Consider the following 23,374-nt stretch of genomic DNA (forward strand, 5'->3'; position numbering starts at 1 on the left):
ATGTTACGTTAAATCTTATATCCAATGTTTTTCATCAATGCAGTAGTTTTTACCAATAGGCATAAATGAAGTGAAGACATTCTGTTTTTGTTACAAAGGCGGCGGTCCATTTGGATGATAGACCATTAGAGTGAAACTTCGAGCGAGATTGTTAGAGAGCATGCAATTGTAATCTTCTTCTGTTGACGGTATCAATGAAGTTATACCAAGTAGCAACAGCATTAATGCTTGTATCGGAAGAGAAACACGCAGAACTCTTCCTAGAAAACTATATCCTTGTCTTGGTGGTATTTGATGTGTTTCGTCACCACTGTAACAATTACAGTAAAAACAATGATTATATTTCATCTAAAACACAAGTTGATGAACAGAAGTATTTTATATGGAAAGAATGGCAATCCAAAATTAAATAAACTTGGATTGAACAGGGAAAAGGAAGAGAACATACTCTGTGGCAGCTGTTGTGTGTGGCTGAGAGGACCCAGAGGCAGCTTCATCGAGTAGCTACAATTGAACAAAAGAAAAAACACAAACAATAAGGTACTGTGCAAGTGATTACTACTATTATTACATATGGCGCACGTGATAATGGTATAAGCCAATGAGAAAGAACAGGTGCACTTTTTAGTGCTGTAATGTTTGGTTCCCTTTCATCGGATTTCATTGCTCTCGTGCGCTTTAATATAATGTTTTACGTGATCCTTTTCTATATTGTGCAATAATCTACATACGTTAAATGGCTAAACATTTAAAAAATAAAAGCAAAGATCACGTTTCAGCGAGTGACCTAAAAATGTTTATACCTGTAACTTTAAATGCTACTATCAACAAATGACTACATTATCAAATATATATATATATATATATATATATATATATGTGTATGTATGTATATATGTATGTATGTATATATGTATATATGTATATATTCATAATTGATATAAATGTGTCTATTTTGTTTTTAGATATGTAATTAAGAATTAAACTTACGTCGCGAGAAAGAGTGGCTAATGAGGAGGACGTAGCAACGAGTCCGATATCACGTGGATCCAATCCTAAAGCTGCTCCTAATTTTAATGAGTAGATGCCTGTTAGTCGACGTAACGATTGTAGTCTTAATCGAAGTTCTTGTAGTCGAGCTCTTACTCCTCCCTGTTCATTTAATAGTTGATTGGCAGATTCTTGGAGAGATAAAACACGCGGTTCACAGCGCTCAAGGTCACTTCGTAGTTCCCTTAAAATATAAAAAATCCAATAAAAAACGGTCAAAACAAAATTGTAATATTTGTTATATGGCCATAATTGTGAGATTTTTTATAATTATATAAACATATATATACATGTTTATATGTATGCATATATGTGTGTGTGTGTGTATATATATCTGCAGAAGAAGGTTGCTGATTGTATAGTATCATCTCAATGTATGATAATTCCTTATATTTATTTGTAAAAAATTATATTAATTTTATGTAAAAAGCAGATTAGTGACAAAATGAATTTTGGTAGGAATATTCATTGTTCGATAGTTTATATATATTTGTATTACATCAAATATGCATTTATTTGCAAAATATGTATTAGAATTCAAATCTAATCATTAACGTATTTATATTTATGTATTGAAATACGTGTTAATCTGTATATCCAAGTGATGACTTAAAATTATTGTAATTTATATAACTTTTATACAATTTTTACAGTAACGAATACGTATTAATATTAACGTATAAAATCAGTATATAATAGAATGTTTATATTGAAAATTGATGACTTAATTTTTTATAAGAAATTAACATACCTGAATTTGTTATATTTTGTTTCCAGAATATCGGTAGCTTCGGAAAGATCGATTGGTTCACTCGTCCTAATTACAATTTCTGTCTTTTCGAGCCAAGCGAACAACTCTTCGATGATACGATGAAATTGATGATTCGAAATAAGTGCACGCCGCAATTGTTCTTGCCATTTTTCAGCCGACGCACATACTTTGTCCCATCTTGTGTTTGCAACAGTTAATCGATCACGTAATTCTGTTGCGCGGCTAGTGTCTTCTGTATGTTCAGCCAAATGAACACCTACAATGTTCAAACTAACGACAATGCTTTTGTGACTGTCAAGGTGCTGAAGAAATTCTCTATGTTCTTGAATAACATATTCCAGGTCCTCGATATTACTCGGTGGCGAGTGTTGTTCACTTTGGGTGCCTTCAGCAAACTCTAACCATTTTTCTAGACGCCAGAGATCATTATCCAACTGAGTCCAGTTACGTCGAGAGCAAAGCGGACACGTTAGTCTACCACTATCGCTAAAAATATAATAAATAATTGAATATTTTCCTTACGTTATAATCTTTGACGTCTTTTTAACACATGTTAATATTTTAGTAAGAAATTACACTCACTGATTACATGGAAATGAATAAGCGTCTGTAATGGGAGACCTATTAATAGCAAAGTGCCATGTTAGTGAATTTTGAGATTTGTGGAGTTATTCATGATATATGGTGTTAATAAGCATTTTCAGAGAGGATTTAATTTTGTACAATTATGAGATAAGTTTAATTCGTTGTAAAAATGTACCTGAGTTCCCTAATTTGTTGTTCACGCGTTCTAGCGAGTAAAAGAAGAGCTTCATATCGAGATATCACAGTTTGCACCTCCTCGCTTATTGTTGTTTCTACATTGAATTTTGTGTCTTCCATGAGTAAAGTATGGAGATGACGCACAAGTTCTATAGACGATTGACAACATCCAATCAATTTTGCCTATGGATTAAAAATGAAAGTTATATATACGCAATTGTAAGAAATGAAAAGTGTTAACAGAAATTAAAAATATGTAGATTGGAAAACAAAGACTTACAATTGTTTTAGTTGTTGTATTCAGGTTTGGTCCAGATACAGGCTCTGGGGTGATAGTTGTCTCTAATGCATCCAAAGAATGATGGCATTCCGTGAGAGCTGTTTTCAATTCCAACATATACGCGTCGCAAGATGTCATTCTAATTAATCTAGGCAAAGTGTTCACTTGAACAGCCGTGTCTTGTTCGAATTTCAAAGTTTCAACCTGAACGGCTTCGTCTACTTCAGATTTTTCCTGAGATTCTAATTCGGTCCTTAAAGTAGTAACTCGCGTTTTAATTTCTTTCCATAAAGACTGATATTCGTCCACGAGTTCCTGTATACTAGCCACATCATCCGGATGACTGTCCTGCATAATTTCGAGTGCTAATTTATCAGCTTTTTGCAGTAGAACATTTTGAGCGTTCAATTCTTTTTCGATTTCAGATAATCGTTGCAGTCTACCACGTGGTGTCGTTCGTTGTTCAGGAGTAAGCAAGTGTTGCAATTGAGTCAATCGAATATCGATTTGTGTCAGGCTAACTAACGCAGCACCATGAGCCAAATTAAATTCGTGATAGTCCATTTGTTCGCGTTCTATCGCTGCGATTATGGAATTTGTTCTACTACTAAGTTGGAGCCATCGGTCTATAGTTTTACGACTTTTAGCTGTAAGCGATTTTAAATTTTCAGGTTCCAATCTAGTTTTTGCAAGTCGTCCAAAGTTTTGTTCAAGAATCTTCAAAGCTGGTTCATGCGCTTCGATATCTTTCATTATCGTTTTCAATCTCTCTAGCATTTCCTTCGTATCCTTTTTAGTAATTTCATTCATTTCTTTCTCAAAACTCGCAAGTGCACTTTCTGTTTGAGTGATCCAACCTTCGTGTTCTATTCTAATATTATCCATCTCACGAAGTAACTTCCAGGCCAATATGATTTCTTGCTTACGTTCAGCCGATCTAACACACGTAGTTTTCCATCGACGTTGAAGACCTTCCATACCGTTCTTGATCGTATCGGTATTCAGAGATGTTTTCCATATATCGGAATCGTGTAGTAACATTTCACAGAGATTCAATACTTCTCCGATTTTGGCACCTTCCGTTTGAATAGCTTTCTGAATGTATTCATGATCCTCTAATTTCTTATCAATACAGCTTTGATTCACAGTTTCGATGATGAAATTTTCGGAAAGTTGCGCCTCGATACCTGTCATCCAACTTCTTTGTTCTATTAATTTCTTTTCAAGAGTGTTTATTGATTGTATTAAATCGTGTAATTTATTCGCTCGAACTTTTCCACTCGTAAGTAATCTACACCATTTTTCGTTCACTTCGTCCAATCCATTTTGCACCTTAGCTTTTTCAGTATCGTCGGTTGCATCGATTAATTCTTGACCAGTTTTTTGCACCCACTCGAATTCTCGCTGTTTTAAAGCTATTTCTGCCTGCAACTCGCACTCGAATCGTTTTAGCACTTTTTCGGGTTCACCAAGAGGGATCATGTCCCAATTTTTCACTCTGCTTTCCGCGTCTTCAATCCAGGTCAACAGTCTGCTTTGTCTGTTGATCCAACGATTTTGTAGGCCGCAACGTTCGCCAAGCTTGTACTCGACTAAAGCTAACTGATGATCGAGGTCTCCTTGTTGTTGCCACAAAAGTGCAACGTGCTGATTCAATGATTTCATGTCAGAAGGACTAAGACATTCTCGTAGCTTTTTAGTAAGTACGTTTAAAGATTCCAATTCGTTACTAGTATCGACCAGACGAGTTTTCAATTCTTGAAGGAAAAGCAAATTTTCTTTGGTTTGTGACAATTTACCAGGGATCGAGTGAAGGACAGAATTAAGTATCTGACCGATATCCTGTAACGTGTTCGTGATCCTATCGGTCTGTGCCACATGTTGTTCATGAAGTTTTTGTACTCTCTCAACGAAGTCTCTCCAGGTTTCTAAACCGGCACGTAAATTGGCGATACGTTCAACGTTCGCTGCATGTTCCATGCGCACCGAAACGGCTAAAGTCTCATCGCAATCAATAAGCAAAGGAGTTTGTTGTTTTTGAAGCGATTCTATTTGGGCCTCACCTGATGGAACTTTTTCAAGCAGAGCTTGAATTCTTTGGAGAATCTTATCCAATCTATGAACGTGTATGAAGCGTAATTGCAGTCGGCTGCGTTCTCTCTCAATGTCCTTCAACCAAGCGAAGAGGTCGTTTTGATCACGTCTGTAATTGTCCCATGCTAAGAGTCGATCGTGTACAGCGGTGTGTCTTTCCATGATTTTTGCCAATGTTTCATTGTGAAGATTTGTCAGAGCATTGAACTGTTCGGTAACATTCAGATCTTTACCTTCTTTTCCATGAATAGTTAACAAGTGATTTTGTTGGTCGGTAAGAAGATTTCTATAAACCTCGCAAAGATTTCTATGCTCGGATAAACCATTGTAATCACCGGGTACGCGGTTAGATAAGAACTCTTGCACATAAGTTAGATGTTCTTGCCACAACTTCAGAACCGCGATTACGTCCTGTGACTTAAACAAACGAACAGATAGACGGTGATAATGTTGGAAGGTTTCTTTGAATACTCGTTGCCATTGCTGAAGGACTTCGACGACCGATGGTTCTTGAGTTGACATTGTTACAGTCCTATCTTTGATAGATTGGAGCTGTGGTTCCGTACGTGTTAGCGCAAGCAGATGATTACGGAGTAGCTTCAAGTGCTCATTGGATTCTTCTTGACCGACAGTCGTCAAACTCTGAAATAAAATTAATTTCTCATAAATAATCATTCTAAATAATTCCAACAAGCAAACTTATAGATTTATTGATCATTCTTATCGTTACGACCATCGACTCTGTCATCATTTTTTTATAACTTTTCGTTATCGACAAGAATACAAAACGGACATACTGAAAATGAATTTGATCGTCCTTCAGAATGCGTCATACTCGAGCAAAGAATTTTGCAGGAGTCTTTAAGACTTCAGCTTTTAAGCTCCGGTATTCTATCGAAAACGTGCTTCCATCGGCCCTAGTCTCCGCTAAGAAAGTTTCGCTAAGTGCACCGTTGCGGCCATTCAGCTGTTGCAGATTTCGTGACTGATGTAATTGCAATAGCAGGTTAAGCCTTTCGGCCTTGACATAACAAATTGTTTTGAAACTACGACGATTAAAATGTAAACGCTCATGTGAGGGGATGATCGAGGTTGTACCTAGCACCAATAGTGTTCGCCTTGCGAGCAGAGGAAAGCGTTACAGGAATGCGTGCTTCTATTTTGTACGAATAAAAAAATGGTAAAGATATGTATATCGTCGATAAAATTAATAACCACGTTCAATTTTATTATTATAAATAATCCAACATTTCAAAAGAGTCTATATTATATAAAACGATGCGCTTTCCTGCTTCTTTCATTATAATATTACGAATATGATGTGTTAAGAAAAAATCGTACCTGTTGTACTGTGTCGAGGAAATTCTTCGTCTGACAAAGATCTACATGCGTAAGTTCTTGATTAAGGACACGCACGTCGGCAGTGTCGGCGAGGGTTGACAAAGTTTCACGGACATCTTCGAGTCGACGACCAAGTGCTTCGACCTCACAGTGTAACGGACCGCCAGCGTCTAAGCCGACGTCTGATGCGATCTGGGCTACCAAACCGCGTAATTCCGCCAACCTTTCCTTGTGTTCTGCCAGGGTTTCTTCGCAAACCTGTATCAAATTGAAATATATAAGTATTTACGATGATGTAAGAGGATTATGTGCTGCCGATGTAAACTCGATGTGTCGTTACATTCCTGTATTTGTTTATAATTTTTTGTGCGTATACGTACGTGTGTACTTTAGTCAGCTAGACAGATCGAATCATAACAAATAACAAGACAAGATACACACTCAACAAAAATATTTTTTTGACAACACGAACAATGAAAGTTTGTTATCTATTGATGTATTTAGTAGAGGGAATGTCTAATTCTAACGTGTTTATATTTTCTATCGTTATTAGAAGAAGTTCGAGTTTCTTCTGTATATAAGCATTAGACATGATTTCATTCAAGAATACGATATTTCAATACATTTGACGTTAATCGTGGATCAATTATCGAGCTTCGAGATACTCTTTTTTGTTGAATTGTAAATATTTAACAAATACTTGTATTGTTACTTAATAGTTTGTTTATCGCGTTATAAATTTTAATAAATATTAAGAAAATATTTGAAATTTCGTATCGCGAGTATAAGTTCATTCTAATTTATGGTACATAGTGCTCATGAGAAATGTAACACATTAATTAACTGATTATATTTGTAAATTATAGTATTATGAATTAAACGCATCGCAAAGTGGAAGTTGTTAGAAAACAAAAAAGAAAATTATAAAGGACCGCGTAGGGAGATCGAGCGTTTATTTTATTCTTAAAGGGATCATAATTCAACATTTCCTCTTAAAAGTTTATCGCGAACTGAGTTATTTGCTAACAAAGTCAAAAAAGCAAAGGAGAGTGGCATAGCGATAAGCCGAAACTGGAGACCTTTGACCACTTGCATCGGAATCGTGTTATGCACGGTCCTTGGGCGTTTTTGTCTATATACGCAGTGATCTAATCGCGTTCCATTTCTATTTCTTCTACAGATTATTTTGAAACTGTACGTTGGTACGATAAAAGATACTGTGCAAATAAGAAAGAAAAACAAGAATAAAATAATCAAAAAGGAATGGTTAAGATGATAAATAAGGGATTAAGAATGACTAAGTGTTCTTAGACTGTAACGACATAACAATATGTATGCAGATGATTGGCATAGTTTTGGCATTGCGTAATTCCAATAAGATAATGCGTTTTCCCAATAGGTATATTTTAAAAATAGTATTCACTTCATTTCTTATCTCACTTAGATAACACATGTTATTTAATTTGAAATAAATATTCTTCAAATGTGTTCTCTTTTCATGTTGCAAACTCACGGTCGCTTTTAAAATGTGTTCCGTAAAGGCGAGACGTCCGATAGTATATTATAAATCACTGATAAGATATACGAACGTAAAAGTAATTCATAAATGAGCAGCTGTCGTAAATGTATACGATGTTTACGACGGACGACATATGGCAGGTATGGAGAATATATTTTCTTTACTGTTTCTTTGTATTAGATTCCTAGTACGTTTTTTATTGAAAAAAAAAAGAAAGAAATACAATAATATTTCCGTTGATTTCTAATCCCGTTGAATCGATTTATTATTTAGTTTGAAATATTTTCGCGATAAACTTGAAATTATGATATTCGCTTCGATGACATCATCGGTTAAAGTTCCTCGTCAAAGTAAATAATTCAAAGTTAAGTCGAGCCAACTTATCTTTTAGGTCGATGTAGAGCAAAATCGAAATCAAACTAAAAATAAATGATCGAAAGAGACGAATCGTAGAGTATTGTTTTAGAAATGTTTTAAAAACGGAAGATCGAAAAAGTCGGCTAACATCGCGTTCGATCGTACCTTCGCCTCCTCCGGCGTGCACATGTCTCTGAATTTGGATCACCGAGCATAAGCTTAAGTCTTCTCCCACTCTTTGGATGATCGTGACGATGTCGACACTACGGAAATACTCACGCACGTCAGCGAGTGTGAGCATACACTACGCGCACTAATACAATTATACACATAGAGCAAGAGGACGGGCACATGTCACGCAAAACGCGCGCGTTAAGTCTAAAAGAGTCAAAGAGTAAAAGAAGTGAAAGATGCGCTCACACACGTGACAAACGTGTATCGATTCACAATGTCGTTCCTTATACACGTGGTCGCGTGTACTACCGGTTTGTAAACGCACGTGATGGCACAGAGAGAAAGAGAGAGAGAAGAGAGAGAGAGAGCAGAGAAAGAGAGAGAGGAGGGAGAAAGGAGAGAGAGGGGATGGGGAGAGACAGAGAGAGGGAGAGAGCGAGAGAGCCAGAGAGAGAGAGAGAGAGAGAGAGAGAGAGAGAGAGAGCGCGAGAGAGAGAATACAATTAATTGATTAAAAAAAATTTTTTTTTCCTTTCATTTAGAGGACGTAATGAAAGGAAGCGGAACCCGGAAAGAAAACCGAGATAAGAAAATTATACCACGAAGTATGAGACAAGAAGCAGATGTGGTTAACTAAGAAAGGGAGTGAGAGAGATAGAGAGAAGAGATCAGTACGACGTTCTGGTCCAGACTACCGTCGACGTCGTCGTCGGCGCGTCGTCCAAGGGGATCGATGAGACCAGTCAGCGGGGGCTCTCTTGGCCTGCATTCTCTCTCTTTTTCTCTCTATCTCTACGACCACCCCTCATAGGATGCTTGTGCTCGTGCGTGACTCGTCAGTGTGCGAGGGTGGGGGTAGAAGCAGCCGATCGGTGGCGCATCCGCTCTCAACTCGGAAGATGTGCGCCCTTAGACGCACATAAGCATTTGGAACATCATGTTACGATTGTGCTTACGTTATCTTTGTTGAATAACCGATACAACTTTTATCTTTTGTTTTAATTACTATATACTTTTTATCTTTTACGTTAATTTTTATCACGATGACCGATTTTATGGATTATTTTTCTAGTGAAATTTGTGAAACTTATTCGGTAAATATATTGTATACTTGATGTTAATAATAACTATTAACGAAATGTTATATTTAAATTTACTTTAGTTAATTTTTTTTCTTTATAATTTCATTAAAAAAAATTGTATATTTAGATTAATTAATATTAATTTTCATATTAGTTCATCACACACTCACCTTGACTTGCTTGATAGCCTCCTCCGGAGGTAAATTAGCTACACTACCCATTTGAGTGTCCATCCAAGCTTTTACTGCTGCGCTCGAATCTCTGTATTGTTGCCACAAGTTGCAGGCGTGTTGATATTTTGTACAAAGGGCATCCAATTCAGCTTTCGTGTCCTCCCAAGCTCGTACAGCTTCATTTACCGCTGCTTCGACCCTCTCACGGACCTCTGCAGCGCAGCTCTCCCGCAGAGGTTCAGCAGCGGCATGAAGTTCGCTAATAAGCACCTCGCGTGCACCGAAATCACCGTTTAATCCCTGAAATGAATCCTTGTTTTTTTATCTTTGACTTTCACACTGTCACGATACGATTATTTGACGCAACATTCAATTTTACGAGCTTTCATATAGGAGTCCTTTCGTTAATTATTTATTTCCTCTGATCTTATTACTAGAACTCTTTCATCTTGACGAAGATGAAATGTTCGACGGATTATTTAAATAACACGCATAAAAAGCTTTTCCTCAAATGAAGGAAGCTAAAAATAATTTCGCCGCACGAGACGAGCACGTTTCGAGGCTTGCGAATTGAATTCGGTCAGGGCATGGTTGAACTAATTCTGTGTTGTAGATGGTGAGTTCATTAACCTGGCTCAGAGTTTTCCGAAGCCTCGTGCGGAAGCGTCTCGCGCCAAGTTTTATCCGTCGTTTAAGACATTCGGAACGACACATATACATATATATATGAAATCGTAACGAGTGCAAGGTAACGACGATTAGGTATACATTGGAGTCGTAGAATCGTTCGAATAATTCATATACACTTACTTTACAACTTTTGATCAATATACTCGTCGATAACGAAATTCAAGTTGGGAACACTTTTGCTCGGAGATATTTATCAGCATCTGTTACTTCGCGATTATGCTTTAAACAGTGCGACCTACGCGAAAGAGATATACTAATCTGACCTCAATATATTATCGAGTTGATACAAATATGTGTTTCGTATACTACACATGCTATAGAATTACACATATGATGCGCGTGCATACATACATGTAAGTACATCGATCGAAGTCAAGACTTTACAACATCGACCATAATTATTTTTATCGAATTATAACTGATTGGTGTATGCAAAAATTGCGAGAAATTTTTTCTAAAAGATTACTTTCTTAGCCGATTAAGCACATGGGCTAAAGTTTGACGAAAGAATTAACAGACGCGTATGTGTTCGAATGGTATCGTTAATTACATGCAAACATGTTTTAAGTCTTTCCGGTAATGAGTCGTTGCAAAATTCTTAGCTTGCGTATGCGTGCATTCATAGAAATAACTCGACGCCCTCGGACAGTGATATTAATGAGATTCTTTAATGTGGACGCGAGCGACGATAAGAAGACTCAACGTTCTAAAGGGCAGCTGTGCTTTTTCTTCCGGTGAAATCATGGTTGTTTTAAATAAATAGATAAAAAAAAATAAATAAATAAAAGATCTTTTGAAATACAAGAGATCGTCTGTAAACTCGAAGGTTAGGCTAACTTTGAACGATATATGTTTATATTTTCTTGTCCTAATCTGTATATTTAAAACATACGTTCTTTTATCCTTTCGTCAGATGATCGAACGGAAAGAGAATGTACGAAAAGAAGACGACATTTATTCTGGACGAGTGCTAACGCGTATCCGGTGCTATCGGCTTACAAATATTGTCTTGACCTCCGTGGGTTATCGAGTTGTGTACGCGATACTTACGAATTTTTTAGCAGTTTCGAGAATGAAAATACGAGAAGTCGTATCATACATATATTCGTTGTCGATCATAACTTGAAATACTTGTTACATGAAAAGATCGGAGCAATGACAAGTCGCGTATAAGATAATGAGACGTTCGTCTATGTCGTTTGAAAGGCACACTTGTTCTTATCAATGACAGAAAAATATGGGTGTACAATACACGTTTATATCGCTATTGTCGCTTTCGATGTTTCGATCCGACGTTATATATATTTAGATTTATATATTTCTTTCAAATTGGTTTTAATTTTCTTACGTTTGCATAAATTGGATTTTAGTTACGCTAACTACACGAAAATCCAGTTATATTCACAAGGTGTACAACACAGACCAATGAAATGAATAAACGTTTTTCATTATAGTCAAGTTTCATGTTACAATTTCCATCGTTGTAATTTGGAACGAATGCTTATAAGATATATATTTTGTAGAGGTTTTATAAGTTCAATGCTTTTAACGTTGAAAACCGGAAATTATAACGAACGTTTTATGCTATTCACGAAGGAAGCACTCTCGCCTCGGCCGTTCTTAGTATCGCTTACCTTGAAGCTATTTATTGTGCTTCGTTTCTATCTAAGAATTTCTGGAGCCGACGATGTCTACATTTTCTTACATAGGACGGTAATCTTGCCATCGTTGTTTGGACGATATATTCCTAAGACACCGCGATCAGAAATAACTCGTTCGTAAATAAAACATTGAGGAAACTCATCGGCCGTTCTTAACACGAAACGCGCGCGTTGACGGTTCCCGCGCTACTGATAGACGTTTTGCGATAACGCGACTTTAGATCCGAACGCGACATTGCGCATGCGCATTAAGAATATGAATTTCCATAAGACGAAAAGGTTGGTGAAGTTAAAGTTATATACGTAATAGAAAACTGATAACTACAGGAAGTGAATTTGATATGCGATACAAACTAATAACGGTACGGATCATAACAGATATTATTATTAAAAGTTAATCAATTCTCAATACTATCACTTAGCGTCTAATTTAATCCAGTTGTTACTTACCTCAAGTCGCTCGGTGGCCTTGAGTAATCTATCGTAATCCACCGATCCTTGAACAGTTAAGAGCTCCATCATATAATCAGCTTCTTGAACGGATTGCTGTACCATTTCCAAATGTTTTTCAAAGTGATTCCACAATGCAAGTCTATTTCGTAATGTGGATAGTAAACGTGTGCATCTAGATTCTAGTTCAGTGTGAGCATCCTGAAGAGCGGAGATATCGCGTTCGATGCCTACAGGTGATACACTGATTCTCATACCGGATGGCAACTTATGTAACAATTGCCGAAGACTCATAAGATCGTGCCAAAGAACTATTAGCTCATCCGAAACGGATTCGCAGCGATCTACAGCAGCTGAGACAACGTCGCTTCCTTGCTTTTCGCTTTCTTCGCATTGATCCAAAGTCAAGGAATGTTTTTGATGAGCTTTCCTGACATGTCCAAGTCCACGTTTTAATGCTTGAAGTTTTTCTCGAAGTAATTGAGCCGAATCCAATTCTTCACTTATCTGACTCTCTATACGATGAGCAGACGATAAGAGAATTCCAACAGTTTCACTTTCTGCCGCTGGTAGAAGACCCAAGCGACTCAGTTTATCTTGAATCAACGAAACTCTGTCGAATAGGACGGTAAGTCTTTCTATGTAAAGATCAAGCTCTTCCTCCGTCTTCAACACTCCATGTAAATCATCGAGACACATTCTCAATTCGTTTAATTCTCTTTCCAATATTTTCAATCTTTCGTTCGAGGAGATATCTTCGGAGGAAATGTTACGCGTAATCTCCGACTGAATTTCATTGATTTTTTCCGTCACGTCTTTCCATCGATATTGTAATTCACCGTGGAATTGTCTTTGAAGCATCTCGTCCGAAAGAGGAATGATCTTCAAAGCTTGCTCGAAACACTTGTCTGCTTCGTTGCGCATGTTATTGTGTATTTCATATTGAGCTTTTAATTCCTATAAAGAATATTAAAAAATGATATTGTACAGAGTAGATGTCTTTCTTTTTAAAATCTGATAAAAAAGAGTGAAAGCTTACCCAAAAACGACGCATGCTTCCATTTGATGTATCACTTAGAGGAATTAGCTCTTTTTCGGCTGTTGTCATCCAATTCTCGATACGATCGATTAATGTTTGCTGGGTACTCCAATTTTCTCGGAATGATAATAATCGTCTTAAAGAAGATTCTATACTATCCTGAAGTTTAACGATCACATCTAAGACTTCGTTATAACGATCTTCAGAATTTTCAATGGTCACCAATTCTTCTAAACGATTTGCAATGTCCAATAGTTGAATGATACGGGCGTGATGTGTGGCAACGTCAGAAGATAAAGACTGTAGAAATGAAACATGATTAAATATAAGCTAATTTAGATATATGAGTTCAATGAAAGAGTATAATTGTACTTAACAAATCAATGAATTTAAATAAAATTGTTATTTACCTGATACAAAGAAATATATTGATCATAGTCGGAAGAAGTGACTGTTTGGAGATCAGGAACACGTTGATGAGCTACTTGAAGCCAGCCTTTTTCCTCTTTTACACCTTGCTCTAAAAGAATCCAACGTGTAGCTGCTAATGCCATTTGCTGCGCTCGAGAGGCAGCTTGGTCAAGCAACGAAGATGCACGACTATGTAATTCTACGTGCAAATCAGTATGTTTGGCTCTAGTTTCTAGATCCAGATTGCCTTCCAATGATTCTAAAATTGCGCGACAATGATTCAAATTAACGAAGAATTTCCTATGTTTTTGCATTTCTTCTTGAAGATGTTCCAAATTCATGACAGATATTGGACTCTGTAGCAAATTCTCAGCAATTTCAATAATTTGTGAAAATTCTTGTAAGGTTTGTTCGTATTCTTCAGCTAAAGCGAGCAATTGAAGAAGTCGATCTCTTTCTATGCTTATACTGTTCTCGATGATTTTGGTAATTTCGTGAGCTAAGTAAGTCTCTTCTGGAATAATTTTTCCAGGGTAATCTCGGAGTAATTCATGCGAAGTAGCAAGAAGCTTTCCAGTCTTCCACATGTGACAACGATTCATGTTTTCCATCTTATCTAGTTCTTGAAGTTTCCATCTTGTCGAAGCTTCGCATTCGATTATATTATCCAATTGCTTACGTTGTTCTTCGACTAATCTGTTTAATGAAATAAAATAGAATTAACACGTATAAATTCGTAAAAGTATCTCTCAAGGTAAAAGTAACTTAACTCACCTGTATATATTATTTACACCATTTAATAATTCATCCCACTTGGCGAGATGATTACTAGCACATTCCTCGCTGGTATTTGTCACGTGTTCGACGGCTTTCACATGTTGTTCGAGCGCGTCAAAACATTCTCTCAATATAGCACGTTCTTCGATAGGATAATTGGCTTCAACGAGTTTCCAAATGTCATTGAGTTCTCGGATGTTCTCTTCTACATGATCTACTTCTTCCTTCAGCTCGATAAAAGTTTTCGCATCGTTGTGAGACAGTTCACTTGGACACTCTCTATTGAGAAAAATTCTATATTCGATCGTTTCTAACCACGTGGATATAGTTTCTATAACCGTGAGAAGAGTTTCCTCGACGATTACTATATCGTTTTCTTCTATAGCGTTTCTGAGCTGTGTTAATTCCTTCCGTACATCCAACGAACGTTCTTCTGCCGATTTATCTGTCATAACTTCGCTTAAACGAGCAACGTGCAATACATTGCCCAAATGATCCGTCTCTGCTGCATTGTTAAGACTTTTCACTCTATCCGAAATTATTCGTGTAGTTTGGATCTTTTGGGTAGGCTGATGTTGAGGAATTCTTCCTTCTATTGCTTCTCTTAATGAAAACTCAGTTTGATTAGTTGTTTTATGTGAATTTGTTGAGTGAGGAACAAGTAATCGATCTTCCCATGCCAATGTATCATATTCTTTTTCGACTACACCAGGTATCGATGAAGTTTTTAATAATTGTGAAATAGCTTCCGCGTAAGTCTTCGCTTGTGTTTTTATTGGTTTCTCAATTTGATTTGATGATGGTGATTCATCTGGCGACATAGTTGTATCCATTGGTTCGCTGGGAGTAGATACGAAGAGAGCTTCGAATCGTTGACCTTCACTCGTTAAGGAAGATTCGAATGGTTTATCTGATTTTGACGGGTTAGATAAATCAGCAAAAATCGTTGATTGTGAGATAGGACTGATACTTGTATCCAAAGACATCGGTATTGTTTCATCTCCTAAATTCATTTCTTGAACTTCTTTTTTAAGTCCCTCGTCAAGATCCAAAGGAGCAGAAGATTTGGTTAATGTATAATCAACGTTCTCTCCAAAACTTTGAGCAGTTATTGGTTTATCAACATTTACTGCGAATGGTTGCTTATTTGCATTTTTCTTAGTTACGTCGGAATAAGATAATTTCAAAGATGAATTTTGTGTTTGTGCTGGTTGTTCGAATATAGAGTCTAAATTACCCGTTTCTTTAGTCAATAATTGAATTTCCATAGTCTTATGTTTTCTCTTTCTTTTTTGTCTTTTTTCTAATTTATTTTCATTATTATCATTTGTACTGGGACTGAGTGATACATCTTGCGAAATATCTGTTGATGATTCCGAATTCATTATAGCTTCGCTAGATGTTTCGCTATTAGGTAATTCTATCGTCGCTTTGATGTGTACTTCGAATGAGGTATCTGGCGTTGAATTCTTTTCGACCGATATATCTATTGATTTGTTCGATTCATCAATGTCTTCTTCTTTCTCTAACGGTTGGTCCATGATTTCTTCTTTCGGCATTTTCATAACCTCATTTTCCTTTTGAAGAAACAAAGTCTCCTCAGATATTTTTATATCAGATTGTGGTGACTGCACCAAAGCATCACTGATTTCTGATTTTAGTAATGTTTCTGTAGCTTCTACGACTGTTGACTGAGTTGAACTCAATTGCGTTTTTATATCATCGGATGATGCAACCGATGCTATTGTTTCCAGAAGTTGATCTTCAGTGATACTATGTACCGACGTTGACTCGTCATGCTCTTCTTGTAACTTGGGTGAGACTTGTGAACTTTTTTCACAATTTTCGGAAGATATTTGTGAAGTTTTATCAAGAAGAGGTATTAATTCTTTAGATTCTACTTGCATAGAACTACTAATGGTTTCTACGACTTCTGGCGAGCTAGTTTGTGTTTCTTCTTCCGTACCATATTCCACTGATTCCTGGATAGTTTGTGTTTCAAGATCATAACTTTCTCGTGGTTCTAGGTTAATCATTGGACTTGTTTGAATCATAATGTCAGTAATTGGTGACGGTGATATTGTCTGAACTTCTCTTTCGAAGATTTCTATTTGTCGTGGACTTTCCTGAGGCGTCGTTTGTGTTTCCACTGTTTCAGGAGAAGTAATATCCATTAACTGCACTTGTACTTCTTTTTCCATAATCTCTACTTTATGAGGACTCTGTGCTGGCGTCGTTTGGGTTTCTATGCTATCAAGTGGGAATAGTTGGAACGACTTTACTTGTATTTCCCTTTCCTCTGTTTCGATTTTTTTCAGACTGTCTTCAGGAGTTGTCTGAGTTTCCATAGTTTCTAATGAATAAAGTTCAGGCGATTTTGTTTGTATCTCTGTTTCTTGAGTTTCCATTTGTTGTACTGGTTCATTCGACATTGTTTGTGTTTCTGCGGTTTCAAATATTGCTTTCTCCAACAGTTCAGCTTGAACATCGAAATCTAACATTTCTGGTTTCTCAGGACTAGGTGGTTTGCTCGTTTGTACGTTTACTTCGACTGTCTCTGATACATCAGGAGATGTCGTTTGTTCTATAGTCGCAGGAGCTGAGGTTTGTTGTTCAACGTCGATTGATACTTTCGGTAACGTTTGAGTTTCCGTATCTATCGAAGGAATGTATTCTATCGGAGAAGTTTGCATTTCTGCTGAATTCATTTCTATGATTGTTTGTACATGTGAATCTTCAGTTTCGAGCACAATAGGTGATGATGAAACGTCTTCAATAGGACTGGTCTGAATCGCGTTTTCCGTCGTTGGTGTTTTCGTTGGTGTTACCGTTTGTATACTGGATTCTTTTATTTCAGGTATTTCTTCCTGAACCGTTTGCATAGCACTTGCAAACATAGCTTGTGGCGAAGTTTGCATATGACTATCTGTTTCTTCTATTTTAAATGTTTGTACTTCCTGTTCTACAGTGTCAGCTACTGATTCCATAGAAATTAATTCCTTATTTTGTTCCGGAGAAATTGATACATCACATGTTTCTATGACGACAGTTTGCGTGTCAATAGGAATTTTATCCACACAGATCTCTGGTTCTTCAACGATAGGCTTTGTTTCGACAGTTTCAATTTCTTTCGTTTCTTCGATCACGTCGTCTTCTTCATCTGACATCGTTGCCTTACTCGCTGAATTTGCTTCATCCGAAGAACTTTTAGGTACTCCAGAGGAATCTTCTATTACTTCGCGAATTTTTTGTTTCTTTCTCTTTTTCTTTTTCTTCTTTCTCCCTATATCATCGTCACCTTGAGCAGAAAAAGATTCTTCAACCGTTGTTCTGTCATCTGGTTCATATCCATGATCATATTCAAAACTCTCGTTTTTAATATGTGAGCTTAGTCCTAGTGAATCGGTAATTTCTATTATGTCTGGTTGAGGTTGTTCGCTGGTATGTTCTGGTGATTCGGATAATGGTACACTGATCTCTATTGACTCAGCAATAGTTGTGGAAACCGGACTAACAGTTCCTGCATCTTGTTGTAGTTCTTCTTGTATTAGTTCCTCTTGTAGTTCCTCTTTTTGTAGTTGTTGTAGTTCCGCTTTTTGATCCTCTGGTAAGTTTAATTTATCATTCACCAAGTCTTGTTGGCTCGTTTCAGTACTCAAAGGTATTGACGTCTGAGTTGTTACCGTGTCTTTTTGAACGATATTTAATGGACTCGTCTGCACAGTTTTGTTATGAATTATTTCGGAGGCTTCTTGATCCGCTGGAAGACTGATCTTAATATCTTCTAAGACAGTATGATATGGTCGTTCATTTGAACGTTCTGATTGGGTTTTTATGTATACTATAGACTCTGGTTTTTCATCGTGTTTTTGAATAGACAAAGAAATTTCAACTTTTCCAACAGACGATTTCTGTTCCAGTAATGAAATGTTATCTTTATATATATCTTCTCTTTCTTTTGTTAAAAATGTTTCTATTTGTTGTTTTTCGTCTTGTGCTTTTGGAACATCTTTATGGATAATATCCTCGTCTGTAGTTTGTGTTATTTGAATTATTCCTGGTGATGTAACCCCTTCTGTTTTAACATCAAATTGAATATCTGCTAATTGTTTTTGTAATTGTTCGACATTATTATCTTCCAGTTTGCTCTCCATTGTGGGTAATGCCTCTTCTTGAATTTTCCGTGTATCCTCTAACATATAAATACTCGATCTACTAGTTTCTTTGTCAGCATCTAGAATATTGCTACCATCATCGTGCTTTGCTACATCTACCGTGCTGCTTTCTACCAAGGTATCGAGTGTTTTGTAGCTTACATCGTCAAACTTACAAGTAGCTTTAGTTGTAACTGATGTGTTGTCGGTCTTTGCTGGATCCTCCGATAATACTGACGATTGCATAGCAGCAGGAATATCCTCATCTGGTGTCTGCAAAATAATAGACTCTCCTAGATAGGACACTACTTGTTCCTTTAGAAGTGTTTGCCCCGTATTATTTACCTCTGTAACAACATCTTCGTGGCTATGAATATCAACGACAGGTTCAGATGGAACATCAGTGACAGTGCAAGTAAGAATATCTTGTTCTTGAAACAGAGTAATAGGTTGTTCCTTTATGATAAGCTTTTGTTCATTTGTATCGTCCCACGAATCTTTAACTTCAACTTTTCCTGCTTCTTTTAATTCGTCGCGTGTTTTTCCCGCATCAACTTTCGTATCGTCAATGATAGTACTTTCAATAGACTTTTTCTTTACCTCAGATCGACGTATGCTTGACATATCCTTTGCAAATGGACCAAAGAATGGACCTTGCATAGGACTATCTGGACAACGCTGTTCATAAGAAGTATCACTTTGTATATTTCCTGAGAGGCTTGAGAATAATGACGGCTCTTGTTTCTTTTCATCACTTACCCTTTTTTCTAATCCAAATGTTTTTTCACTTTCGTCTTTAATAACATTGATATTAATATGCGGTATATCTTGCTCATCTATTTCTATTTCTTCAGGTTCTTCAATTATCTCCTCGCTTGTAGTTTCCTTACCATCTATGATTGTAACTTTTCGTATAATTCTTCGCGTTTTCTTGATAACTCTTCTAGTCACTTGTTGTACTACAGCGTGAACGCTAGATGTCTTCGTTTGATATTGACCATGTTCTAATATCTGTTCTTCCATAGGTAAAGGACTGATATCTCTGACAGCTCCCTGAATTATTTTGTGGGTGTAGTGTGGTGTTGATTCATATTTCTCTTCGAAATATTCTGCATCTGGTATACCTGTTGTTACTTTACTACCGTGAATTTGTTTCGTTAATGTTTCTACGGTACCATCAGGTTTCGTTGTAGTAACCGTGACGTATTGATCTCTCAGGGTTGCTTCTGAAAATGCTTGCATCATTGACGCATCCTCACCAAGAGCTGTCGTAATCGACGATGCATGTTGTTGAGCGTGTCTGTTGGAAACAACTGTGTGTCTTAACTTTCTAACGATAATTCTCTTCGTACCATCTGCATCGACAACTATTTCAGTAGTCACGTCGTCTGGTTCAACAAGTACAGTTTCGAAAGATTGAGGAGTCGCATGATGAATGTTTAATTCGCTTTTAGCATTCTCTTCCTTTTGACCATCTTGATATTTCATATCAACTATTATATCATCAGGTACGACGTTACTTTGTTCACTTCGAATTAAATTTTGACTTACATCAGCCCTTGCGTTCTTTGTTGCTATTTCGATAACATCATGATCACCCTCGGAGAGTTTTACTACCTTGATTGTTTCTTTTATTTGCTGATCTGGGAAAGTTGTGGCATCTATAGTTTGTGTCATGAATGATTGAGTAGCTGTTATAACTGGAATCTGAGTTGTCGAGGTTTGTTTCGTAAGTTGTAATGGTTTATCTTCTACAATATCTAATAATAAACTTTGTCCTGTTTGTAAGGACACATCGGCTAAGGATGGTGGACTGCTTTCAACAGTAGAGTGTATCGATGGTGCCTGATCGATTGTGGCATCATCACGATCTGTAGTTTCGTCATCGGCCATTGCTTCTTCATCCAGCAATTCCTGTAAGTACGATAAGTTTCGCTAATGATATACGCGCAGTTAGAACTATCATTTGTCTAAAAATGATATTTTATAGATATCTTGTCGATATTAGATACTCTTTGAACTTTTAATAATATCGCTATTCAGAGACAATTTGATAGATAATTTTAGTTTTAAAAACAACGAAGAATATACGAATTTTGTACATATACAGAAAGTTAATTGTAATATTATTTTTTATCTAGATTTAACATGAAACATTATTTTTTAGAATAGGAAACATTTAATATTATCTTAATTATAACAAATATTCTAATAATTCCTGAAGTTATTTACTTAAGTCGTTTTATGTTAAACATATGGTGTTTTAAACATGTAATGGAATAAATATTGACTGTAACACATAGATATATAATTGACAAAATAAATGAATGTAGAAATAGTGAATAAACAGAGGGGAGACAATTTGATGAAAATACTTTAATTGTTGTATGAATAATTACAATAATGCATTAACATTCCTTAAATACATGCAGTGACTATGTTACATCCCATCACCTTAAGCTAAACGAATGTACATAACAAATGTAACATAAGTAATGATATCAAAAAGTACGGTGCGTGAAAATGATAAATTGATAATGTGCTCGAAGAAAAGCGCACATGCATTTGTAGTGATGATAATGTACACATGAAGTAAATTGTGTCTATCTATTTATTTTTATAGCCAATCAATCATATGCATATGTAAAAATAATGAATGAAATGATGTCCCACTTTCATTAAAAACTATAGATGTATACGTGTTTTGTTTTTACGTTTTATACATTTATATATAATCTTCTAAAGTCTGAGAGAATATATCACACAACTTTTCATAATATTACAATTTTATACATTTCATAAAATATATTTCTTTCTTATATATTAATAAAATATATTTCACATATATTTATTTATTCATCCATAGTTTTTAATAAGAAATGAATATAATTAGAGAAAAGCTGTGTTATAAGTGCACTGACGAGGTTGATTGTTGTAACAATTGTACTAGCTATATAAGATATTTCTTTTCTAATACTACGAAGCATATATTATGATTGATTTGTAGATGATATCTCTTTAATGTGTTTATAGTATAAAAAAGTGCGCTATTATGCAATTATAATTGTATCTATATAAATATTTTTTCAAATTTTTTTTATTTTATGTTATATTAAAAATTTCCATCTGAATGAAAGTGTTAGATTTGACCATTTGAATAATAAATTTTGAATGAATATTTATATAATACATTTTATATCAGCATTTACCAGTAACTTTGTATGATTGAATCGTGTGTATGAATATCGTGGTATCTTCTGACAAAAAGATATGAGATTGATCAATGACAGTTTTAGATTCATATGCAATGATTCGTTTTTATACTACTACAACCACAGCGAAATGATAGAACGTTTGAAATACCCAAAGCAAATGTTTTATTTGTATTTTTTATTGAGCTTTAAGCAACCATAATAGAAGAAGCAGCGTATTGTGCGATAACGCACGAATTTTGAACGGTGTCCGATACCTGCTGCTTTTGCTGAAGACGGTTAATTATGTCCATCAGTTCATTTTTCAATACTTTTGCCAAGTCTTTAACTTCTGGTAGTGATTCCAATTTGGATATTCGTTGAGTACGATCTAACAACTGGACTTGCAAATTCTGTTAATGTACATGTATAAAAAAAAGTATTGTTAATCTTCAATACTGCATGAAGTTTTGATATCAATAGGATTTATTTAATTAACGAACCTGGTCCACAGTTACCGACTCATTTATTCTAAGTACGATATCCTTTAGCCAAGCATCCGTTTCTTCAAGAAAGATTTGATACTCCTCTATTTCTTTGCTTCGTTGACGTTGAATCTCTAAAGCTTGCTCTAAGAGCTCATAACTTTGTTTTGCTTCAGTTAACAACTTATTAATGTGCGATTGAATACTTTCCAAAGCATTCGTAAATAGTTGACAAGTAGTATCGTTTGGAATTTCATACAATTGTTGCCGCAATTGTATAGTTTCTTCATCGTAATCTTGAAGTTTCGTTACCATTGCCTGATAAAAATAAAATAACCAAAGCATGATATTTTATGCATCTTCATTGTCTAGTCATAATATTATTTATAACACTAAATTAATATACTTGAATGTACATTTTTTAATTAATTCATTTAATTAATATTATCTTACCCCAGTGGTAGATAACATTGATTGAATAGAATCACGAGGCAAATTCGTAGCTTCTACATCCAAAAGGGCAGTTTTTAATGTTGCGAGATGCGCTTCTATGGTATCCTGTAAAGTATATGCATATTAGTTATTCCATTATTGATTGTTTTGATCAATTTATTCCATGCCGTGCACACGACAGTTTTTCAAATCAATTCCTGGCATATATTAATTGATTAGCTCGAGCAAATTCCTATGAAAAATCTGTAGAAAACATCAAACTGTAGTGATGAAATCGCCGGGATCGTTGACATAAGATATATATTAGAGCAATGTAATGATATGGAAGATATATATACTGAAGGGGAGAAATACAGGTGATTATATCAAAAAATTATTAATAAAATGCATAAACTATAAATATAAAAATGTGTGAACAAGCAGAAGGAAGAAGTAAGCAAACAGGAAGAACTATGCTAA

At 35.8% G+C, this 23,374-nt stretch overlaps 1 protein-coding gene across 1 annotated transcript in view; it reads right to left on the reverse strand.

The window, feature by feature from the left end:
* Positions 1-33: 33 nt before the first annotated feature.
* Positions 34-23,374, reverse strand: part of LOC122626868 (nesprin-2-like) — a 29,294-nt gene continuing 5,953 nt past the window's right edge. The window contains exons 2-17 of the mRNA XM_043807326.1: positions 22,916-23,020; positions 22,481-22,780; positions 22,256-22,390; positions 14,630-20,700; positions 13,855-14,551; positions 13,445-13,744; positions 12,406-13,362; positions 9,602-9,904; positions 6,300-6,557; positions 2,865-5,600; positions 2,583-2,767; positions 2,405-2,443; positions 1,802-2,308; positions 991-1,234; positions 449-504; positions 34-310 (exon numbers count right to left, since the gene is read on the reverse strand). Of these exons, the coding sequence (XP_043663261.1) occupies positions 91-310; positions 449-504; positions 991-1,234; positions 1,802-2,308; positions 2,405-2,443; positions 2,583-2,767; positions 2,865-5,600; positions 6,300-6,557; positions 9,602-9,904; positions 12,406-13,362; positions 13,445-13,744; positions 13,855-14,551; positions 14,630-20,700; positions 22,256-22,390; positions 22,481-22,780; positions 22,916-23,020 (13,113 nt within the window). The 3' untranslated portion in view covers positions 34-90. The remainder of the gene's footprint in view (positions 311-448; positions 505-990; positions 1,235-1,801; positions 2,309-2,404; positions 2,444-2,582; positions 2,768-2,864; positions 5,601-6,299; positions 6,558-9,601; positions 9,905-12,405; positions 13,363-13,444; positions 13,745-13,854; positions 14,552-14,629; positions 20,701-22,255; positions 22,391-22,480; positions 22,781-22,915; positions 23,021-23,374) is intronic.

Source organism: Vespula pensylvanica, chromosome 2 (assembly GCF_014466175.1).
Source record: "Vespula pensylvanica isolate Volc-1 chromosome 2, ASM1446617v1, whole genome shotgun sequence".
Taxonomy (NCBI): domain Eukaryota; kingdom Metazoa; phylum Arthropoda; class Insecta; order Hymenoptera; family Vespidae; genus Vespula; species Vespula pensylvanica.